The sequence below is a fragment of the Seriola dumerili genome, unplaced genomic scaffold, assembly GCF_002260705.1.
Source record: "Seriola dumerili isolate Sdu_G_001 unplaced genomic scaffold, Sdu_1.0 BDQW01000111.1, whole genome shotgun sequence".
NCBI lineage: Eukaryota > Metazoa > Chordata > Actinopteri > Carangiformes > Carangidae > Seriola > Seriola dumerili.
Genome location: NW_019174366.1, coordinates 738,567 through 759,864, shown reverse-complemented (window position 1 = coordinate 759,864; position 21,298 = coordinate 738,567). Strand labels below are relative to the sequence as shown.

General features: G+C 39.8%; 1 protein-coding gene across 1 annotated transcript; it reads left to right on the top strand.

Annotated features, from left to right (window-relative positions):
- Positions 1 to 772: 772 nt before the first annotated feature.
- Positions 773 to 21,023, top strand: slc1a1 (solute carrier family 1 member 1). Its single transcript, XM_022747809.1, has 12 exons — positions 773 to 1,000; positions 4,287 to 4,427; positions 8,991 to 9,083; positions 9,225 to 9,339; positions 10,507 to 10,549; positions 10,683 to 10,778; positions 11,298 to 11,482; positions 12,526 to 12,633; positions 14,354 to 14,476; positions 14,649 to 14,843; positions 16,436 to 16,570; positions 16,655 to 21,023. The coding sequence occupies exons 1-12, from the start codon at positions 901 to 903 to the stop codon at positions 16,893 to 16,895; spliced, it is 1,575 nt and encodes a 524-aa protein (XP_022603530.1). The 5' UTR covers positions 773 to 900; the 3' UTR covers positions 16,896 to 21,023.
- Positions 21,024 to 21,298: the final 275 nt, after the last annotated feature.

Here is a 21,298-nt window from a genome sequence, read left to right as displayed (position 1 = left end):
AGGAGTAATAAGACTTCTACAGGACTTGCTCGGGGCTTGAAATCATCAATTTACACAAATGACAACCGTGTCAAACCTGTTGCAGAACAGGTTGAACTCATTGGTCTTGTCCACATCACCTGATGTTGCCTGGTTGTTCTCTCCCCTCCCACATCTCTCTCTCTCACACTCAGTTCCCCATAAAGATAAAGTGAAAACAGAAGTTTAGAAATTATTGCAAATTTATTAAAAAGTAAAACCTGACATTTTACACTGACATAAGTATTCAAAAACTGTTCTATAACTCTTGAAGTTTAGCTCAGGTTCCTCCATTTCTGCTGCATTAAAGGTTCCCAAGAAGCTCAGTGGTCATTCTTACATGAAGAAGTCTGGAACAACCAGGACTCTTCAGGCGCTGGACCTGGACTAACTGCAAACAGAGCAATCAGGGAGAAGGGCCTCGGTAACAGAAGAGACCAAGATCCTGATGGTCACTCTCCAAGTTATATCACCTTCTGACTTCGGTGGGGGTGAGGCGGGGGCGGTGGGGGTGGGCACAGATGTCATCATCATGTTGCCCTGGATTCTTACATTTGTTTCCACAGGGGGGGAATTTCTGTTTTTTTTTTTTTTATTCCTAATTCCTCTACCTACAACTGTGTGGGGGAAGGGTGGTGGAGGAAGAAGGCGACTGTCTCCCTCCCTGCCTCCTTCCCCCTCTCTCCCCACACACACACTCCCTCCCTCACACCAGTGCTGACTATCAGCAGCATCTGACGGCTGCATTCTCTGCTGTAGCAACGCAGCTGCTCCTCCATCCCTCTCTGCCTCGGCTGCACCTGACATCCCGGCTGCAGGAGTCTTTTGTGTCTCCGTGGGGACCATTGTTGTTTCTCCCCTTTCTGGAGGAAAAGCAACACCATGGACATGATGGGCAACAAAGAGCGACGAGGCGTGAATTTCAAAGGCTTGCTGAAGAGGAATTGGCTTCTGATTGCCACGGTTTTATCAGTGCTGCTAGGTAAGTGGAAGCCCCTTCATGTCTGCTCATGTATACTGAGAATGAGACACTTTCACCTTCAGTGGTGCCATTTTCTTTTACTTATCTTCACTGCTGTTTGCACATCCATCCCTCCCTCTTTGTTTTACCATTCAGTCTTGCTTTCTGCTCCTGTCACTGCTGAAATAAATCAGCCTCTTGTGCATCAGCGTTGCACTGCTCGACTCCAAAGCAACAGAGATGTTAAATGTATGTGAAGGAATACAGTACACGCATTGTATTTCATATTTATATTTTATAAAAGAATGGCGGATGGGTACTGAGTGTGGTGTTATAGGAGACGTAGCTTCTGTCCTCCCAGAGGCAGAGAGCAGTTTTGTCTGGACATGTCTCAGACAGTCAAACGTGACCAGACTGAAGTGACAGCTGATGCTGGGTCTATGTGAGGAGTCTCAGCACTGAGAGCGCAGAGCAGAGGCTATGTACAGGACATACCATCTGCAGCTGCTTAAAACAGAAAATGGTTAAAATGCCTTTAATTGAGTTATTAAATGATTTTTATTTTTATTTTGACTTATTAACCTGAGCTGTGTGTCCTCTGTTAAATGTTTGTTAATAGCTTATGTTATTACACAAATTCAGATTTCATGTATATCAAAGAAATAATTCAACGTTTTTGGAAATGTCATCTTATTCTTCTGAGTTAGATTTGAAGATGGACATCAGTCTTGTTAGTGTGTTACGTACAGAGCTGGAGGCAGTATGTGGTTAGCCTAGCTTAGCTGGGGGACACAGCTAGCCTTGCTCTGTCCAAAACTGTTTCATTTGTACACAAACAAAAATGTAAAAGCAACAATTTTTTTTCCAAAGGTTTGCTATGTCTTTGCTGTGTCTCTGACTGTAGCACAGTTGGCCAGAAACAGTCAGTGAGCACAGGTGATGGTTTTGGTCTCAGTGGCATCAAACCTGACAACAACACAGAGTCACTGGGTTTAGCTGTTGTTTGCATCTAACTCCTCCTAAAATCACAAATTGTGTTTTATATTTTTGTCTCAGTGAGCTCTGGAGGTGTTGGTAGGTTTATTTCTGAACTTCAGACAGGGTTAGGGCTAGGGCCTTCACTCTATGCTACGCTAGGCTAAATGCCTCCCTGCTAGCTCTGTATCTAACACGCAGATATTAGAGTAAATCTTCTCCTGTCACTCTCAGAAAGAAAGCAAACAAGTGTATTTCCCAGCAAGTTGAACTACTTTACTGTTGTGCTCCACTCAACTGTAGCGACACATTTCATGAAGTAAAATACAATGCATGATTGTCTGCTACAGACACATATCGGTGCTGTATATTACATGTTTTTGAGAGAAAAATCTGTATCTCTGACATAAATTAGCTTACTAACTAATGTCTCCTTCTATAAGAAACATGGACATGTGTCATGTTGCAGCGGTTATACAGCAATAAAGTCTGAGCTCCCCAGTTGTTCATTTACCTTGATGACCTCCTTCTCTCTACCAAGCCTCTCCCAGGCTGTTTTCTTTTTAGGCTACAAAACAGTTTATTGAAAGGCAAATAAAATTCCTGCTCTGATCCTGTCATAAAATTGAGTTGGGAGTCTTTATGACTGCCATCATCATATAGTCAGTGTAGTTGTGAAATCAGGAAGGACACTGTGATTGATGCAAAGCACCCAAAAATAAGAGCTAGCAGGTTTTAGAGCTGCAGGCAGGTGCTGCAGTTTAGACATACTGATGTTCCTCGGCTCCAATGAAAAAACAGTAAAAGCTTCTACTATTTTGTGTTGTGTGTTTGAGGTTTTATATGTGCTATTTTAAACCAACTAATACAGAGTGTGACTGTGTGACTTCCATGACTGGTCAGGTTAGAGAGGAAGGAGGAGCCTGAACCAGAGGTTATTAAAAAAAATAGATGAAAGGGATGTAGAGGTGATGAGAAAACAATTTCTGTCTGAAATTGGATCCTTCAGTCAGTACACACATGTAGTACACTGCACAAAGTATATTCACATGTAGTACACTGCGTACTTAGTTTGAAAATATGTGGGTGGTCACTTCCCTTCTGCTACGTAACCAAGATGGCAACCATTGAGGGTGAGAAGTGTCCATCATTTTACACTCTACACACTTGATTGTTTTGAGTGAACCATCTGGGTACTTATAGTTGACTGCATGTTGTGGTACTTGTCAATGTGAACGCACTCATGCACTTAAAACTGTGTGAGTATGGAAGTGTGCGAATTGAGACACAGCAAATATTAGGATGACTAAGTCCTGTCAGGTAGGGAGGGGGCCCTCTGCTTCACCTGCAAAGTGTCACTAAAAGACATGTAAACTATTACGAACACATGCAAAATCACTACAAACAGACACAAAACCACTAAAAATAACTTTATAAAAGCCCCAAAACAACTACAAAAAACACAAAACCACCACACACAGATGCAAAATTACCACAAAGAGACGCAAAACAACAACACACAAACTGATGCAAAATGACCCTAAAGACACACAACTGACCGTTGTTTGTAGTTTGTAGCCCGGTTGGTCTTGTGGAGGGATGTTTTACTTACCCAAGGGTCCACTGTCTCATAAACCATAGGCTCTCTACTTAACACACTTGACACACTCATGAAAGAGGAGGTTATTTCCTTTGGGTCCACTTGATAGAAGTACAGGTCTGATATATAGAAACAGAAAGGATTTCAAAATCTTACAAACCTCACATTTGATGTTACAGCCACAAGCTTAAGAGTATTTAATTGAAGTATCCTATTGTGTGACTATGAAATTATATTAATGATTTTACTTTATTAGCATGTGACGGTTACAGCAGGTATAAAAATGAAAGAAAAAGATTCTGTAACACTGAGCATCGCCTGCTCCTGCCACACGAACACAAACTGCAGCAAACTGAAAGTGTAAAATGTGTCAGTGGTGCAGGTTTACATACAGAGACCTGGACTCAACAGTTCTACCAGTGAACACTCTACTGCCGGCTACACCTGAAAGACTGGGTGAGTGTGTGAGTGAGGTACATGGTAAATAGCGGGTCAGTGTGGTGGTGTCATCAGCTACAATCTGCTGTGTCATCCCATCTTTTACAGGCATCTTTAATGGTGGTCTGCTGTGTGTGGATAAGACAGATCACTGAAATCCCTGAGTGGGATAAATGTGGTGTTTATAGCTGGAAAATAGGGGGGGGGGGGTAACGATGATACTTTATATGACTATATGACTTTACATGTATTCAATTGTATTTGTTTTTAACTGTCTCTGTCCTGGTCTTCCAGGGATCAGTTTGGGTGTCGTGGTCAGAGAGTATGCCTCCCTCTCCCATCTCCACAAGCAGTACTTCGGCTTCCCAGGAGAAATCCTCATGCGGATGCTGAAGCTGGTCATCCTCCCTCTCATCATCTCCAGCATGATAACAGGTGACTCTGACCTCAGCATCAGAGAAAATCAATAAGTCTATATGCAGTAAAATGAATATAGCTTTGAGGTTTTTAATAAAGATAATTTATTTATCCAGTAAACAAAACAAAAAATTCACAAGAAGTTAATCAGTTTCCTGCAGGTACCAGCCCAGTATCTTTACAGATTCTGTTCGTATTGCATGTCTGATGTCCATTGCCAACATTCAGAGCCAATTTGATGTAGACTGGCTTTAAGGTATCGAGGTGGAGTGTTGGCATCAGGGTGATGTATGGGCGTGAGTGTAGCTGACTCAAGCAGAAGAGCAGAGGAGCTCTTGTTCTGTCTGGGGTTGGGCGATATCTGAAATGTAATATTGATACTGTCCACCCCAAATATCGCGATATACAATATTATCGCAGTTGCTTTTTGTTTTTGTTTTTTGTAATACATTTCTTTTTTATTAATAATTATCATTATTCCATGTTTCAGGTATAAGTAATGCTGCCAACAGAACTTCAGGGTTTTATTTGTCACACGCCAAGGTTCAATGTAGAGTAAGCAAAGCGGTGACATCAGCTTGGGACTTAGCAGCAGGACATACTGCGCAAAACTTCAAAATGGCAACACTGAAAAAAAATCAAATCAAAACTCAGATATTATGAAAATATTACATATGGTAGAAAATGTTGTGATATTCGATATCAAAGAATATTGGCCCAAGTCTGGTTCTGTCACAGTCTGTCGTTTGAATTTTCCAAGTGTTTAGTTGTCTAACCCTAACAATACCCTACAATACTTGACGCCATGTGCAGATAATATAAACTTAAAAAACTTTACAAAAATATTGTCATTGGTCATAATCTGTGTTCTGGTACATTCGTTAATATTATTAGGGTTAGAGTAACCAGTGAATGGACAGGAGAGCTGAGACAGTTAGTTAGTATTTGGCAACAATTTTGATAATCACTCAGTCATGTAGGGAAGATTTCCTGCCTTCAGCCATTAAAATGTGAGAATTTGCTGCTTTTCTCTGATTTGTGTGATGGTAAACTGAAAAAAAACTATTTGAAGATGTCACTTTGGGCTACTATTTTTACGACATTTTAATGACCAAACAATTCGTCAATGAAACGAGATTCACTGTTAATAAGTCACATTAAGTTTGAATAACAGTCGCACATTTGCAGCATCTGATAATTAGCACTTAACTAGCTATGTCAAAAGTAAATAACACTGAAAGACAAAGAGTGTATTGTATGTAGCTAAATTAGTCTACAGCTACACAAAATACATTTATGACTAATGAGATACAGTCAGAGTGTGTTAGTTTCCTGCAGTCTGTAGGCAGTGAAGGGAACATAAGAATCCATCTGATTATGTCTCAGTTCTGCCAAAACACTTAGGAGTAACATTCACAAAATACACCAGGAGACAGCAGATAACTGATGCTCCAGGTGACAGTTGAATGTCATTTAGGAGCTGCATTACATCTGCTCTGACTAATCCACAGCAGCAGATCAGTTCTGCCTGCTGGAATGTAGTCAGGCAGCTGATTCTTATCTCAATGCTGCAACATGAAGAAAAATTATGTGGAATATTTAACAGAAGCTTCAAGATGATCCTGTTTTGTTAAACTGAAAAGTGATCATGTAAAATGGCAGATTTCTTTTTCCTTTAGCTTCGCTCCAAAACAACTGAGCAGAATTCAAAAAACAACGAAAAGATTTCTTCTTTTCTGTCCACATGCAGTCTATTGGATTAATAGATTCCTGCAGTATTGGCTCAGTGCACACTGGTTTACGGGGGATTTAGAAAGTGTCTTTAAAGATGGAGATCTCCTCATCACATTTGCTTAACGATAAGAATTTTAGAAAGAACATGGAGGTGGAGATTCATTTATTTCATGAAATAAATGACAATGGGGAGGAACCTTGAGCTGCTATGGTAGACTGCAATGTAAAGAGGACTCAGTTATTTCTTATCTGTTCAACAGGAATAAAGACTTTACTTTTGAGAAAGAAGGAATTACAAGCAGTAGAGAAAATTCATAAAATATATACAAAAAAAAAAAGACGCAGAAAGTCAAGTCACAACAAGGCACTAAAACAGCATCTATATGAATATGGCAATAAACCTATAAGTGTTTGACTCGCCCAATCAATCAACATCAGAATAATAGTAGCTATAAAGGCTGGTGGGTGGGGAGGCTTTTTGATGAAAATGAATTAGTTCAGTCTTTGTATCTTTTTATAACATTGGATAAAATTGTAAAATTGTGTGTGTGTGTGTGTGTATTATATATATATATATATATATAAATAGCTGGGGTTAGAATGTGATTACTTAATGATGTACATCTGTGAATGAACCACCATGGAGGGAGTGGCTACATGACATCAGTGACAGAACAACAAATAGCAAAATTAGTCGTTCATGAGCAAACACTTATGTAAACTACCACTATCTCACTGCTACACAATAAGAAATAGCCTATTAGGCAAAACAATAAAGATCACACAACATCCAAGAAACATACACAATGTTTCACATTTCATACTTAAAGGAAAAGACAGTCCTACAGAACATCCAGGGATGTCCCAAAATACAAAATGTGTAACAGGGTTAGGGTTAGTAGGGGCCAGTATACAGAGGCTTGGGAATAAAGGTTTGTCCACAGTAGGATATACAGCACACAAAGGGTACAGGCAGAACATTAGTCTATATGACTTTGTTTACATAACTAGTTAGATACTCAAGAAAATAAGTAGATAAGAGTAGGAGTAGTAGTAGTAGATGAGAACAAAACATTTTCTGTAAAAAGGAGGTTCTTCAATATCAAGGGAAGAAAGTCCTTCAGTAATTACCCACTTTTCTTTTGGAAGGCCAGTGAAACTGAACATCAGCCATGTTGGTTTGCAGAAACAGGGAAGTCTTAACACTAGATGTTCTTTCTTCCTGTCAGGACCTGGTGTTTGGAATTTGACAGTTTGTAAAGCTCTTTGAGGAAGACACATGCAGGCCTTTGAAAAGTTGAAAGGAAAATACAATATACAACACAGTGTCTAATTTTTCAGTTTCTTACAAATAAGACACATTACAATCCAACCATAAAATCCCTTTTAGAAGGGATCCCCACACAGCAGATTCATTTACATATGTATGAAACCTTTAACCTGGAACAGTATTACTGTGCAGAACACATGAGAAAACAGTGGCAGAAGGATTTAAAGCAGCATATAGATGATGAGAGCTGGAGGTCATGACAGAGAGTCAGTTTAAAATACTCCAGACTGCACTGTACACCATCACTGAGGCAGGCTGGGCCCACACTCCCCTCTCTATATGACTACATCCACGTTTTGGAAATGTCCAAAGATTTAGAACCTTTGGAGAGAAGTTCAGGACAAAATACTTTTATATTAATAATATAATTGGATGTAGCTTAGTGATGCCAGTTATTCACTGTGTTATATAAAACAGACATTTCAATCAGGGGATCTTGTTCGGTTGTTTGCCCATAAAATCAGTCCCTGAATTGCTTATTGTTACTGGGATTTGTTTTTCCCATCTGCATTTCCCTAGAGTTTCTCTACCTATTCATTGTTTCCTACAGTGTATCATACCTGTTCATAAAGGTGGGAAGCCCTGTTGTATGTATCAGGATTGGTTGCTGCTCTCCCACTGCCTGTGAGGTGGGACAGTATTTTCCTCTTCTGTGTTTTATTTGAAGTGTTGATCCATAAAAAATATATTTGTGGTTTTAAGAACCAAAAACCATCTCAGTGTAGTTTTACATCTCCTCTCTCAGGCTTGACTCTGGTGCTCTAGTAACAACAGGTTAGTGAGCTAATCAGAAGAGAGGAGGCTCTGAGCCTCTCTTCTGATTGGCTGACTGTTTTCTGAGTGATCCAATAAAAATATAGCAGATTTTAGGTAAACACTCAGAGAAACCAAATCCTGCAAGGTTGGATGGTGGGTCCAGGTGCGCCGAGCTTGGGGCATGACTGACAGCGGTGACTGCTTTGTTGTGACATCACAAAGTTCCAGAAGTCCTGACGGCTGGTTTTAAGGCTCAGGTTCTGAATACAGGCTGTGTGCATTTCTCTGTGGACTGAGGCTTTGATACTTTCACAGTATTACTATAGAACCTAGACCTGATCTATAATCAAACAACACATAGACAGAGACATTTAGACTGTATGGAGCTTTAACCTTTGTGAACTAATGTAATCATTACTTCAGAGTAGGTTGGTGGAGTGGGAGTTGGGTTTCTTCCTATTGGATCATGACTGTTCAAGACATAAAAGCATCGTTTTTATCTGTAATCAAACAGAGACCCAGCTGTTTTTATATAACATGTATTACAATTATAACAATTGAACAATCTACAACAAAAAAATAATTCAACTTTACAGCTGCTATTACAGTGTAGTCATTATGCTAAAGACTTGTGTCCATGTTCTCATCACCTGTCTGTACATTGAAGTCTGCTTGAAATGATAAAAGGTCAAATCTTGTGTTTTGATACTTGCTAGCGGTTGATAGAGTGGTTGAATTAAACGTTGTGCTTTTGCGCACAGGTGTCGCAGCCCTGGACTCTGAGGTATCAGGAAAGATCGGTCTGCGAGCTGTTGTTTATTACTTCTCAACCACCATCATTGCAGTTATACTCGGTGAGCTCTATCAAGCCTTTCTACACTGGCTCTCAGTAACACTGCATTTAAATTCCCCTTTGCTTTACAGTGAAGAAGTCATTTAAATGGAATCATGTGGTCCATGATGATATTGTTGAAACATGTCTGCGTCCATTGCAGGAATCATTTTGGTGATGACTATCAAACCGGGAGTCTCTCAGACAGCTGAGCACATTGACAGAGCCGGGACCACGCCAAATGTCACAACAGTCGACACACTCTTGGATCTCCTCAGGTGAACTCCCAGTCATGTGACTGAAGCTTCACGTTTTTCATGACCGTTAAGTGTCCACTTTGAATTGAAGCAAAAGTGTGTTTACTTGTAACACATGGCCACAGTCAAAGGTAGGGTGAAAAGCATCCCACACCATTCCAACACATTAAAGCAACAATGTAGCAGGAGGATCAAGCGCGTACTATTGAAGTTCAGTCCTTACCGCAGCAGCCAAGATTAGAATTAAGCCCCTGCTGTTTTCTGGATGTGATTCCCTCTCTCTCTCTTTCCTGTCTCTCTCTCAAAGTCACTATCTCATTAGGAAAAGACAAACAATAGTATTGCCATTCTTTAGTATCTTAGTGTTCTATATTCACTGTAGAAATCTAGAATTTAATAATGTTTTGCTTATATTGGCTGATGCACAGGTGAGTATCTGCACTTTTTTTCTACTTCAAGCACTGGTTTATACATTCCTCAGTGCTGTGTTCATGAACTGTCCTCCTAAAAAAAACACTATCTCATGTTCAGTCACATGCCTCCGCCCTTTTCAACTAACGTTAGTCTGTGTTCACTCAAAGTGAAGCTGGTGACATGGATGACATGAGCACAGACACTGAGCCTCAGGCTACGTCCATACTAACACATTTCAGTTTTAAAACGCGTCACTTCTGCCACGTTAACTTGTTGACTGACGTCCACGACTCCGGAGCTTTCGAGTGCCTAAAAGGAAGACCTTTGGAAATGCTGCTGGACCTGTCAACTCCAAAGGTTACACTAATGTGGAAAATTGAGAGGTTGAGAGAATGAGAAAATTGAGAGCAAGAGGTTTTTCAGGCGCTGTTCGATGATCCAACGAGTACTTTGTTTGTAGCTTTAAGTTCAGAGTTCTGAGGCTGATATATCCAAACTTCAGTTTCTTCAATTGAAGGCAATTCATTTGGTTGAAAACAATGTACAGGGTGTGCTGAAAATCCTGTTCCCCCACAACTTTCTGTTGACAACATCTTGCCATCCCTAGGGAAGACATCTGTTACCCACATTCACAGTCTCTGTGAATATAAAAATCATTCCCTCCTGGATTCTGCATGAAGAGTCGTGGCAATGACTCAACTGTAAAGAAAGGATTGTAGTACACATCATTATTTTTGCGTCCTTTACCCTCGATCTTGTCTCTTTCATCAACAGAAACATGTTTCCAGAAAATCTGGTGCAGGCTTGTTTTCAGCAGGTAAGAGGCGCTGCACATTCATCATTCAGTCCTGTTCCATTTCCTGTGCATTTTAAAATGTTGTGTCAGGGTCTGGTGAGTACAGTATATGTTGCCATGTGAGTAACTCTGAAAATGTGACCAATCACACTAGTACAAGACTAAGCGCAAAGAGCTGGAGCCTCCAAAAGTTTCGGCTGAGACGACTACAATTCCTCCTCTCACAACTTCTATCATGGCGGCAGTAGAGGTAAGTGTGCATGTTACGCTATGCTGGTCATCCACAGCAGTCACTATCTTAACGGTGTCAATGTATTGTCTTGTTTGTCAAACAAGCAAAGCTACACTTACACCAGAGTTCACCAGTGTCTTATGTTGGGAAGATGCATTAACATGATTGCTGGGGTTTGACCTTTACATGATGACAGTAAATCCTCGTTGATTCATCAGCTCCACTTTACAGTTCATGATTCTGCACCTGTCAACCAACTTCTGATCCAAGTGTCTCCCCAAATAGTGCCACTATGGCAACAGGTGTACCAGACTTTATTGTAATGATGACAATAATAAACATACAGAGTGCATTGCCAACAGCGTACTGGACCGTCATCGCCATGGTTACTATAATAATGGATTTATTAGGTTTAGGCACAAAAACTTTTTCTTTAGGTTCGGGAAAAGATCATGGATCTTTAGAATTAGCTAATACAGTGGTAAGAGCAGCGTTGTGGCCTGGTATTAGCTAACTGAATGCTTCCTCTCTCGGCAGAACATCACTAAGGACTATAAAATCATCGGGACATATTCGGATGGAATCAATGTGCTGGGGCTCATAGTGTTCTGTGTTGCTTTTGGCCTTGTCATTGGGAAGATGGGTGAAAAGGGGCGAATCCTGCTGGAATTTTTTGACGCCCTGAATGAAGCAACCATGAAGCTTGTCCAGATAATTATGTGGTATGTATAAAAGGCTAAGCTACAGGTATACATGTATGGTGGCCCTAAGGCCAAGCCACAAATAGCCCACCAACACATAATACAGTGGCTCAGACTAATTAGCCAATAAGCTATATCTCTTGTGCGTAAAGTGCTAGCATGTGACACTACATACATCTCACAACTGTCTCATCTGCAATACTAGAACAGCCATTAAGATCATTTATGTAAAAAGTAATAATGACACAATATAAAAATTTCATCAACTCCTCCAACATGAACCAACACAGGTGGTTTGTTAACCCTCTGATACGACCCACAGTCGAGTGTCCTGAAATAGTGCCACTACCAGAGTACCAGACCTTTGTTGCCAAGGTTACAATAATAAACAGTCACGGTTTGGTTAGGTTTAGGCACAAAAACTACAAGATGGTGGTTTGGTTTACTTCCTTAAGATTAGACAAACTCTGTTGTCATGGTTACAAGAATAAGAATTTGGTTAAGTTTGTTGAACGGTAAAAGGAAGTTAGTTGCTTTCTACCACTGCTCACTTGTTACCTAGCTTAGCTAAAACAGACATGGACAGTATGACACAGAGATGAAGAGAGAAGCTTCTTAATAAATTAAATCAGAAAATGACAAAACCCGACCTAAGAAAAAAGTTAATAAATTAAATGCAATAAAACCAGAAACCTAAGACCAGGTTTGGTTATATCGGCCAAATTAGAATAATCGCTGGGTCTATAGAATGTCAAATAGAAGATGTCCATCAGTTTTCTCAGAAACAAACTCACATATTCAAATGAGTTAATTTGGCCAATCAATAGTTCAAAGCTTGAATAGATTCATTTAACCATCATAGAAGACTAAGAAAAGCAGCAAATTGGAACCTTTGGTTTTCCTGTTTTTAAAAAATGACTTAGATGATCAATAAAAGTTGTTGCTGTTAATTAACTAAAATAAATTAATCAACTTATCATTCCAGCTGATATCCAAATACAGAGTATTAGCTATGATGTTAGCATCTATACCCCAGATCATTCAGACTACTTGTGTCTTTTCAGCTACATGCCAATAGGGATCCTGTTCCTAATTGCTGCTAAGATCATTGAGGTGGAAGACTGGGAGATCTTCAGGAAGATGGGTCTTTACATGGTGACGGTGCTGAGTGGGTAAGTTGTCCCATTACTCTGTATCTGCCTGTTCCAGACACCAGGATTTATGGTTGACATTTGGGCCAATTCTCCCTCGCAGTCATACAGTAAAAGCTGAGCTCTGTGTGGGCACTGATAAGGGCCAAGGACATTTAAAACTGCTCAACCTGCAGATACAGTAATGAAAGCTTTGCTCACACGTCTAAATCTAAGTGACACACCATTAAAGAGTGTACAGTAAAACCCCTTTAGTCAGGTCTCAGGGTTAGTCCAAGGCTCGGATCCTTCCTGTGATGACATCAGGTTTATTCTTTACACCATGTTCAAATCTTCTGGTTTTGGGTGTCAAAATGAAGACGAATCTCTTCAAATCTGCCCTTTAGAAGGACTGTGTACTTCAGTCAACTCACCATTGTGTCTTTATCCCTCAATTCAAGGCCCTTTATCAGTAATTATGACTTGGTCATTACTTCCAGGTGCATTTCCATTAACCTGCTTAATGTGCAATTTGGAATTGCAAATGTAAAAGTAATGGAAACTCATGGATTTAAAAAAAAAACTCTCAAATGTCCCAAAAGAATGTATACACTCTGGTGTATCATTCCATAAAGCAGTATTCACAAAATTGAAATGGAAAACACTATTTTCACATTCAAGTGGCAGCGCCTGTTGTATCAGGCCCTAGGAAGCCAGGTCCAACAGGGAGGCAAATGCTGGAAATCTGTCGTCACCATGTTTAATTGGAATGATATCACGAGAAGAGAAAACCCAGTTTCATTCACAAAACATCAGTCAGTGGAAACATAGAACATTTACTATTGTGTTTTGTTGACCTTTCTAAAATCGCTTCTATTTTGCGTAAAACTGCAAAAGAAATGCGGATACTGATCAGAAACATCACCACGGCTGTGAGAAATGTTACCAACACTAATAGGCTACAGACTGATCACACCTGTGAACATTATACCCCTGTGCCAAAAATGATTATTTTCTCACTCTATAATCATATTTTATTTCTGCCTTTCTTGCTAAATTAAGTGTAAAAAATGATAATTACAGATGACTGTTGCATTGTCTGTAATGCACCATCAAGTTGCACTTTACCATTTACCAAGGACACCAGTGGAGGACAGAGACAGTGGCATAGAGACATGAAATAAAAGACAGAGAGACTTTGTCATTCTGTGGTGTCTCAGCTCCCAGACACCCCAACAATACTGTCTTAATGAAAACACATTCATTACACATGTAAGTGTGTGTACTGTGCATGTTGTTGGAATTTTCACATGTAGAAAAGTCTATGATGCACCTGTTGTTAAAAATTTAAATGTGCTTAGGCAAGAAAAAGATTGAGGCTAATTGCATTAAACACAATCCAAGAATTATCCTGTTTTTTCAAAGCCTAAATAAGGCTTAAATAAGAAACTGCAGAGTGGTTAGTTTTTACAAAGTGTTTGTGAAGTTTGTGTGTGCATAATTATAAATGATGATCAATACCATTTTGAAAAGGTCTGAGTTGAACACTGAAACTGTCTTTCAAATACTTTATACTTTTACTATCTGTTAAAATTGAACCAAACGACTGAGTAGTTGATAATATGATATCCAAACAAAAGCACTTTTAAAGGTATGATGATTATAGAGACATGGGGAGAATCTATTTCTTTTCTAAGTCTAATATTGTGCTTGTTATATACTGTATAGTAATTGCTGTGATTCTGTATGTTTTGTTCCTCAGTCTAGCTATCCACTCCACCATCTGTCTGCCACTCATCTTCTTCATCATCGTGAGAAAGAACCCGTATACATTCACTCTGGGAATGGCTCAGGCCCTGGTGACGGCTCTCATGATCTCGTCAAGGTCAGAATCCTCCGAGCTCCTTCTTATATTCAGTGTATTTCAACACTGATGCTATTGATGAATGTGTTGCGTTAAAGCAAGGTATAAATAGTTCTATATTTAAATTGAGGGCAGCAGGGGAACCACTGTATCAGAGTAACAAAGCCAACGGAGTGTGATGAATGTCTTCCAGCTCCGCCACTCTACCCGTCACCTTCCGCTGTGCCGAGGAGAACAATCGCATAGACAAGCGAATCACCCGCTTTGTCCTCCCAGTGGGCGCCACCATTAACATGGATGGCACAGCGCTCTATGAGGCGGTGGCTGCCATCTTCATCGCCCAGCTGAATGACTACACTCTGGATGTGGGCCAGATTGTTACCATCAGGTACAATTTAGTTATAGCTAATGGCAGGTTATGATATAAAACAGAGAGGCTGTAAATAATACAATTTTTTAAATCACTGACATAGATTGCTTTCTCAACCGTTCCTATTATCAGCATATGGATTTGATAGGCGTTGAAATCAGATACCACATCTTCTGACACGTTTATATAATAAAATAAAAATGAGACTGTTTCAAAATAAGTAAAAAATACATTTAGTACATGACTGTGCTGTCACAGAAGGAGCTGGTAAATGATTTCTTTTAGATTTAGGGGATTTACAGTTTTTTGTGCGCATGTCAACAAAAGAATCCAGTTTCAGGCAGATCCATCTGCTTTCATTTCATATATTTACATATTCCATTTATATATTCATATAGTGCATATCTTTCTTTAGTTATTCTTTTCTATTTGAGTATGTATCAACTGTGTTATTTTTTGTTTGTTTTGTATTCCACAAGATCAAGTGTAGGAACTTTGTCCCATACCACTGAACTTCTGTAACAGCTGCTCACAGTCAGCTAACTAATGTTATCTGATGCTCTGCAGAGTTTCTTGCTGACATTTGGGGCCACCGATGTGCAATATTCTCTGTGTGCTGTAGTTTCTTTTCTGCATGTTATTAGGATGAATATTTGTGACAGTGGCATGCTTTCAGGGCAGGCAAGGCAAGAAACATACGACCAGTTAAAGCTAAAAATGCACATGAATTAGAACAATACCAAAGTGGAAGCAAAATCTCTCCTTACATCTGATCTCAGGACAGCGTTGTGTTCCATAAAGGATCGGATGCCTGTTCGCATCAAGCATCAACCTCAAGGCTAAAACATGAAGCCAACACTGAAGAACCAAAACCTGCAGTTCCTCTAATGACCACTAGAGTCTGGCTCCAAGAGTTAGTCAATCCCCATAGACTCCGATGTTAAAATGTCCAACTTTACAGCAGAAATAAACATCCTGGTACAAAAACAGTTTTGGTCTCTAGAGCTAATTTCCACCTTCATGACAACAGTTCATATAACTCACCTGTTTACATTTTATTAAGGCTTAAAATTTTGTAGAATTTATGGTGTGGCCTCTTTGAGTGACAGGTGGGTGAGCATATGCTTGCCACAAACCGGCATACACCGAAGTCTCAGGTCCACACATGCCCCACCCCTTTGACCATATTTGGATTAGCTGGGAGTTAGGGGCAGAGTCAGACACTGCCTAGATGGCGACGGTGGAGCAGCTCACTCTGAGCTTCAAAATCGTTCTTCAGAAACCTGTGAGTGACATCATGGAGGCTACATCCAACTTTATTTAGTGTATAGTTTGCATCCATTATGTAATTTACTGCCCACCTGTGACTGCAGTCGGCTAGCTTGACTAGCAGCCATTGTATTTATCGTTTCTGTAATTTTCGTGGGTGTGACTGTGTGCAGTTGACAAAGGCAGAGGTTTGTAAAGCAGAGAGGGGGGCAGCATCGAGAAGAATCCTGGGCTCTAGCTACAGCCAAAGTGTGCGTCCGGAACAGAGAAGTTAACAGGATGAAGCTCATTGTTCAGCTCTGCACACCACTGATTTGTGACATTGTATCTCTTTGTTTCAGTATAACAGCAACAGTTGCCAGTATTGGGGCAGCAGGAGTCCCGAACGCTGGCCTTGTCACCATGGTGATAGTTTTAACAGCCGTAGGATTACCTGCAAGTGATGTCACTCTGATAGTGGCTGTGGATTGGCTCCTGTAAGTTTCCTACCTTTCTTACATAAAAGTTTAAATTCTAACAAGACCACTGCTGTGGCTTTATTGTGAGTGTGTGTGTTTCAGGGATCGGTTCCGCACCATGATCAACGTGCTGGGTGACGCTTACGGAGCCAGCATCGTTCAGAAACTCTCCAAGAGGGAACTGGAGAGAATGGATCTGACGTCAGACGTGGACGTCGCCAACCCCTTCGCTCTGGAAGCCACCTTGGATGACGAGGAGTGCGAGAAGAAATCGTACGTGAATGGAGGTTTCACCGTCGACAAGACAGATGCAATCTCCTTCACCGAAACCTCCCAGTTTTAGCCTCTGGCTGGCTCAGAGGTGCAGAGAAAGTGCCGCGCTGCAACGGATGTAAAGCAGAAAACCATCCATCATGTATCAGCACCACCACCACGAGACAGGAAAACTATCCAACCAGATCCATCCAAGCTCAGACATCAGCAATAGCAGCCTCCATGAAAATTATCCAAGATGATCACAAAACGACATCAGACATTTACAACCACGACTGAAGTGCTTCCCTCTTACTCAAATTGTGCCAAGATTAATAAAAGTCAGTTTTCTTTTGAATAAGAGTGTGTTCTTTCTTACAAAGATGCACTCAGAAAGAGCTGTGTGTGTGTGTGTGTGTGTGTGTGTGTGTGTGTGTGTGTGCGGATACAGTTTTTTTGAAGTGTGTGTATAGACTTTGCGAAAATGGAAAATATAAAATTCCTCTGTACTTTATTTGCTTCTTGATTAGATGTTAAATCTCTGAAGTGAATGATTTTTTTTTGTGTGGCTGTTGTTAAATGTCCCATGATGCACTGCTTGTATAACTATCTGTATATTTAAACTGTGCCAAACATATAGAGTTTTTTCACCGAGTTGCATGAGGCAGTATGTTAAAGATGTGGTGACCGCTGGCTGCAGGCCGATTTTTATGGAGACTCTACAGAGACTGGACAGCTCATGAAGTCAATGAACACTGTGAAATTTGAGGACATTTTTTCAGAACCAAGTCATTGCAAAGTATAATAATCATAAATAGAGTTTGTGTTTAGGCAGCATGGGGAAAACTTACAGTGTATTTAGATGCCCCTGATTGTACCTTCACAAACCAGACCATTTTAATTGTCAGCTGATGGATTTATATGTCAATAATCTGATAATCAAAGTGTGTCTTTCTATGTGCTTTTTGTCACTATTTTATTTTCACTACATTATGTTAAAATGCAGCTATGACACAGATGCATGGCAAGCTTTCATCTGTTAAACCAATTTCAGCTGGTTCTAAACTTTTTTGTTGAAAGACATGAAAACCATTGGGTATGTTTGTTCAGCTGTTAAAGGAATAGTTTGACATTTATTAGCTTAATTTATTAAGTACAGTGCATATTTTCAAAGATGTTGTCCTTTAATACAAAAATCTAGGCTCAGATGCACAGAAGTGTATATGTACAGCAACCTAATAGATAGATATGACAGCAATTTTTTTTTAGTTTCTTTTCCAGGTTTTGACCCGGTTTGTAAAATTCAGAGCAGCAGCGTCATGTCTAACATTTGAAAATCACCCATCCCCTGAAAACATCTACGGAAGCTGAGAAAGGCCATATTCGCAGATATTTTTTCATCCTGTTATCTCAAGATAACAAAGCTCATTATCCTGCGATAACAAGATATTATCAGGAGAAAACGATTTTGACCTCATACACGTGAGTCATTTCGTTATCTCGTTATAACAAAGTAATATCATGTGAAAATTATTTTTTGTTACCCTGAGATAATGACGTATTATAAGTAGAAAACAATTTTGACTGAACCTCATACACTAGATCGCAGTAACACTCCTTAGCAACAGTCCTTGGTAACTCATTAGCTGATGAGGACTGATCTGAAAATGATCTTGTATGAAAAGACACTGTGTAATTTCCCTTGATTGAAATATTGAAATATTCTCTGATGCATTCATCAATGCATGGTCCTGACATTTCCACTTTACAGCACTAGAAGTTCCCATCTGCAAACTGGCTTGGCACATCTGATCTCTGATTAACAAAGTCATTATAATGAGAAAAGAAGCATTGTTATTTCCAGATAACAGGATAATTATGTTGTTATGTTGGGATAACAAAAAAGTATTTTCCTCCTGATAATAATAATTATACAACAAAATAGGCACCTTCTGCAGTTGCTGTCTTTCATCATTCCATTTCATGCCTACAATAAGCAGATATTGATTTTGAACCAACTTAGGTCATCAGAACTTGAGGTAGTCCGTCTGCTGTTACCCACTTAGCTAATAAAACTACTTGTGCTATATTCTTTTTACTAGCCAGTTAGCGTGAGGACATGAGGGCTTTTTAATGGAAGGGAGAGGAGATAAAAGACCTGATGTTATCATCTCATCAGAGAAACTGTTGTAACTAGGAAGCCTGTATAAATATCAAAGTGCTTTTATTCTTTTCTTCTGAGCTTCTTCGCATATTTTTTGAATGCACGGTATATTTTGTCTACTTCCAGCCTAGATGCCTTGTTAGCTTCTCACTAGCTAAATGTGGGTGCAGAGAATTGTGTATCAGGTTGGGCTGTGATTGGCGAGTTGCACTGTTGCAACACAACATGGATAAAGGTTATAAAAACAATAGGGCTATAAATCTAAAATGGTTGAGAAGTCCATAGACATCCCACAATACCAGCCTGTCAGGCAAAATAAACATGCACAGTTTTGCTATAACAACATCATCAGACAGGACTAAGGTCCAGGTCCTGGCCTCTTAGAACTAGATCTTAAGACGTGCTATGCAACCAGGTTGGAAACAAAAATGTTTAAAAGTGGAAGGTGGAGTCACCTCCACAGCCGCTGGCCAATCACCATGAAGTAAATGTCTGCACTTATGGTAATGCTCCATGGCTGCACTGTTACTTATGATGCTCACAGAGTAATTGTGGTCCTATGCTCTTTTATATTTACATACATCCATTTCTGTAACAGACCTGTGTTTGGACTCCATGCAGCAGCTGCACATGCACATATAGTACTCCAGCTGAGAGTTACTGTACGTTCAGACTGAACCGTCTGGGACACTGTTGAAGTTCATGGGTGCTCTGACGTAGATGAAATAGATGGCTAGCAAGTTTGGTTGGATTGCTGTTTTACATGCTTTGGTGCTAGTTAGTATTATTTTCACACAATATTTTATAGGCTACACTTCACCCACTCACCTGGAACACCTACAATCTCAGATATCTTTGTCCAGGCATTGCTTTTTTAAGTCAATGTTGTTGTAAAGGATCGGAAAACCCTCCACCACAATTATCAACATCTCCCAAAACAAATGTTTGATGGGAACACAAGTTTTCACAATTGTGTTCTCTACTGTTATCTAGTGTTCTCCGGATCGGAGCACTTCTACGTTACATAAAGTTCCCAGTGCTGGTCCCATGACCTTTGTTCCCAGTATGATAATCATCGTCATTGTTTCTAGGTTGAAGTAAAACGGTCTAATCCAAATATCTTTTCCAGACTACTGGCATAAAACTCAATATTCATCCCGACACACTTCACTGACCCTCATGTCAACACTGTCTGAACAGGAGCCCGTCATTCATTAAACCACACCAAGCTTCTTGGTAGTTATTGCTCAAATTGTAGTAGAAATGAAACTGCCAAATTAGTTTACAGCACAATAACTGTACAATGTGTTCCATTCAAAGTTCAAAGTCATGCTAATTTCAGTGGTCCAAAATCATACTTCCTTGGTCTGTGTAACCCTTACCCTAACCCTTACCCAAGTACCACTCCCAAATCAGCAGTTAATGTGTTAATACTTAGCGGTTAGTGGCAAGATTGACATAGACAGCAAACACTGCTCCTAAAACTTCCTTGCTAGGTGTAGGCCTACCTGCTAATTTCAGTGGTCCAGCTCAGAAAACTCAAAAGTTTCCTGCTCCCAAAGCAACAGCTAATGTGTCAACAGCCTAGTTGCAGAGAAATTGCAACCGCTAAATGCTACGATATCTTTCAGCTTTATCCTTAAACAAGCATCATGCAGATGTTTTGATAGATTTATGGTCATGGAGTGTTGAAAACTCAAAGTTTGTCTATTTTCTGAATAATAAAAATGTTCAATAAAGTGATGGTGTTTAAAGAGCTCTGTCAGGTTTAGTGTGATTTCACATGACTACATCGTTGGGGATAACAAATCTTGCCTATACGTGTCTTACTTTTAGTGTTGATGGGCCTTAGTGTCAGTGTCTCAGATCAGTCATCCATCCTCTGCCAAAAGAGTCACATTTGAAATGACACATGGATGTTTGTATTTCTATACTGGTCAGAGATGACATGCAGATTCTACATTTCTAAAGCACACTATGATGGCATCAACCTACCCTCTCTCTGTACACTTGAGTACCTACAGTGTGAATCAGCATGGACTGCATTATGTGTAACTGCAAGCTAATAAAAGAAAGCTGCTCATTTTTTTGGTCTGATTTTGTTGTCTACATTCATATTCACCATGATTAAGATAACCATGAGATTATCTGAGATTGATTAGTATGGAACACAAAAACTACTTGGTTACGTTTAGGAAAAGATTGTGGTTTGGGTTAAAATAACTTTTTTGTCATAGTTACAATAGTAACAACGTGCTAAACTTTTTCAAAGGGTCATTCATAAAAGAAACATTGACCCATCTATCCACAACCTCCTCCTGACGTGGACG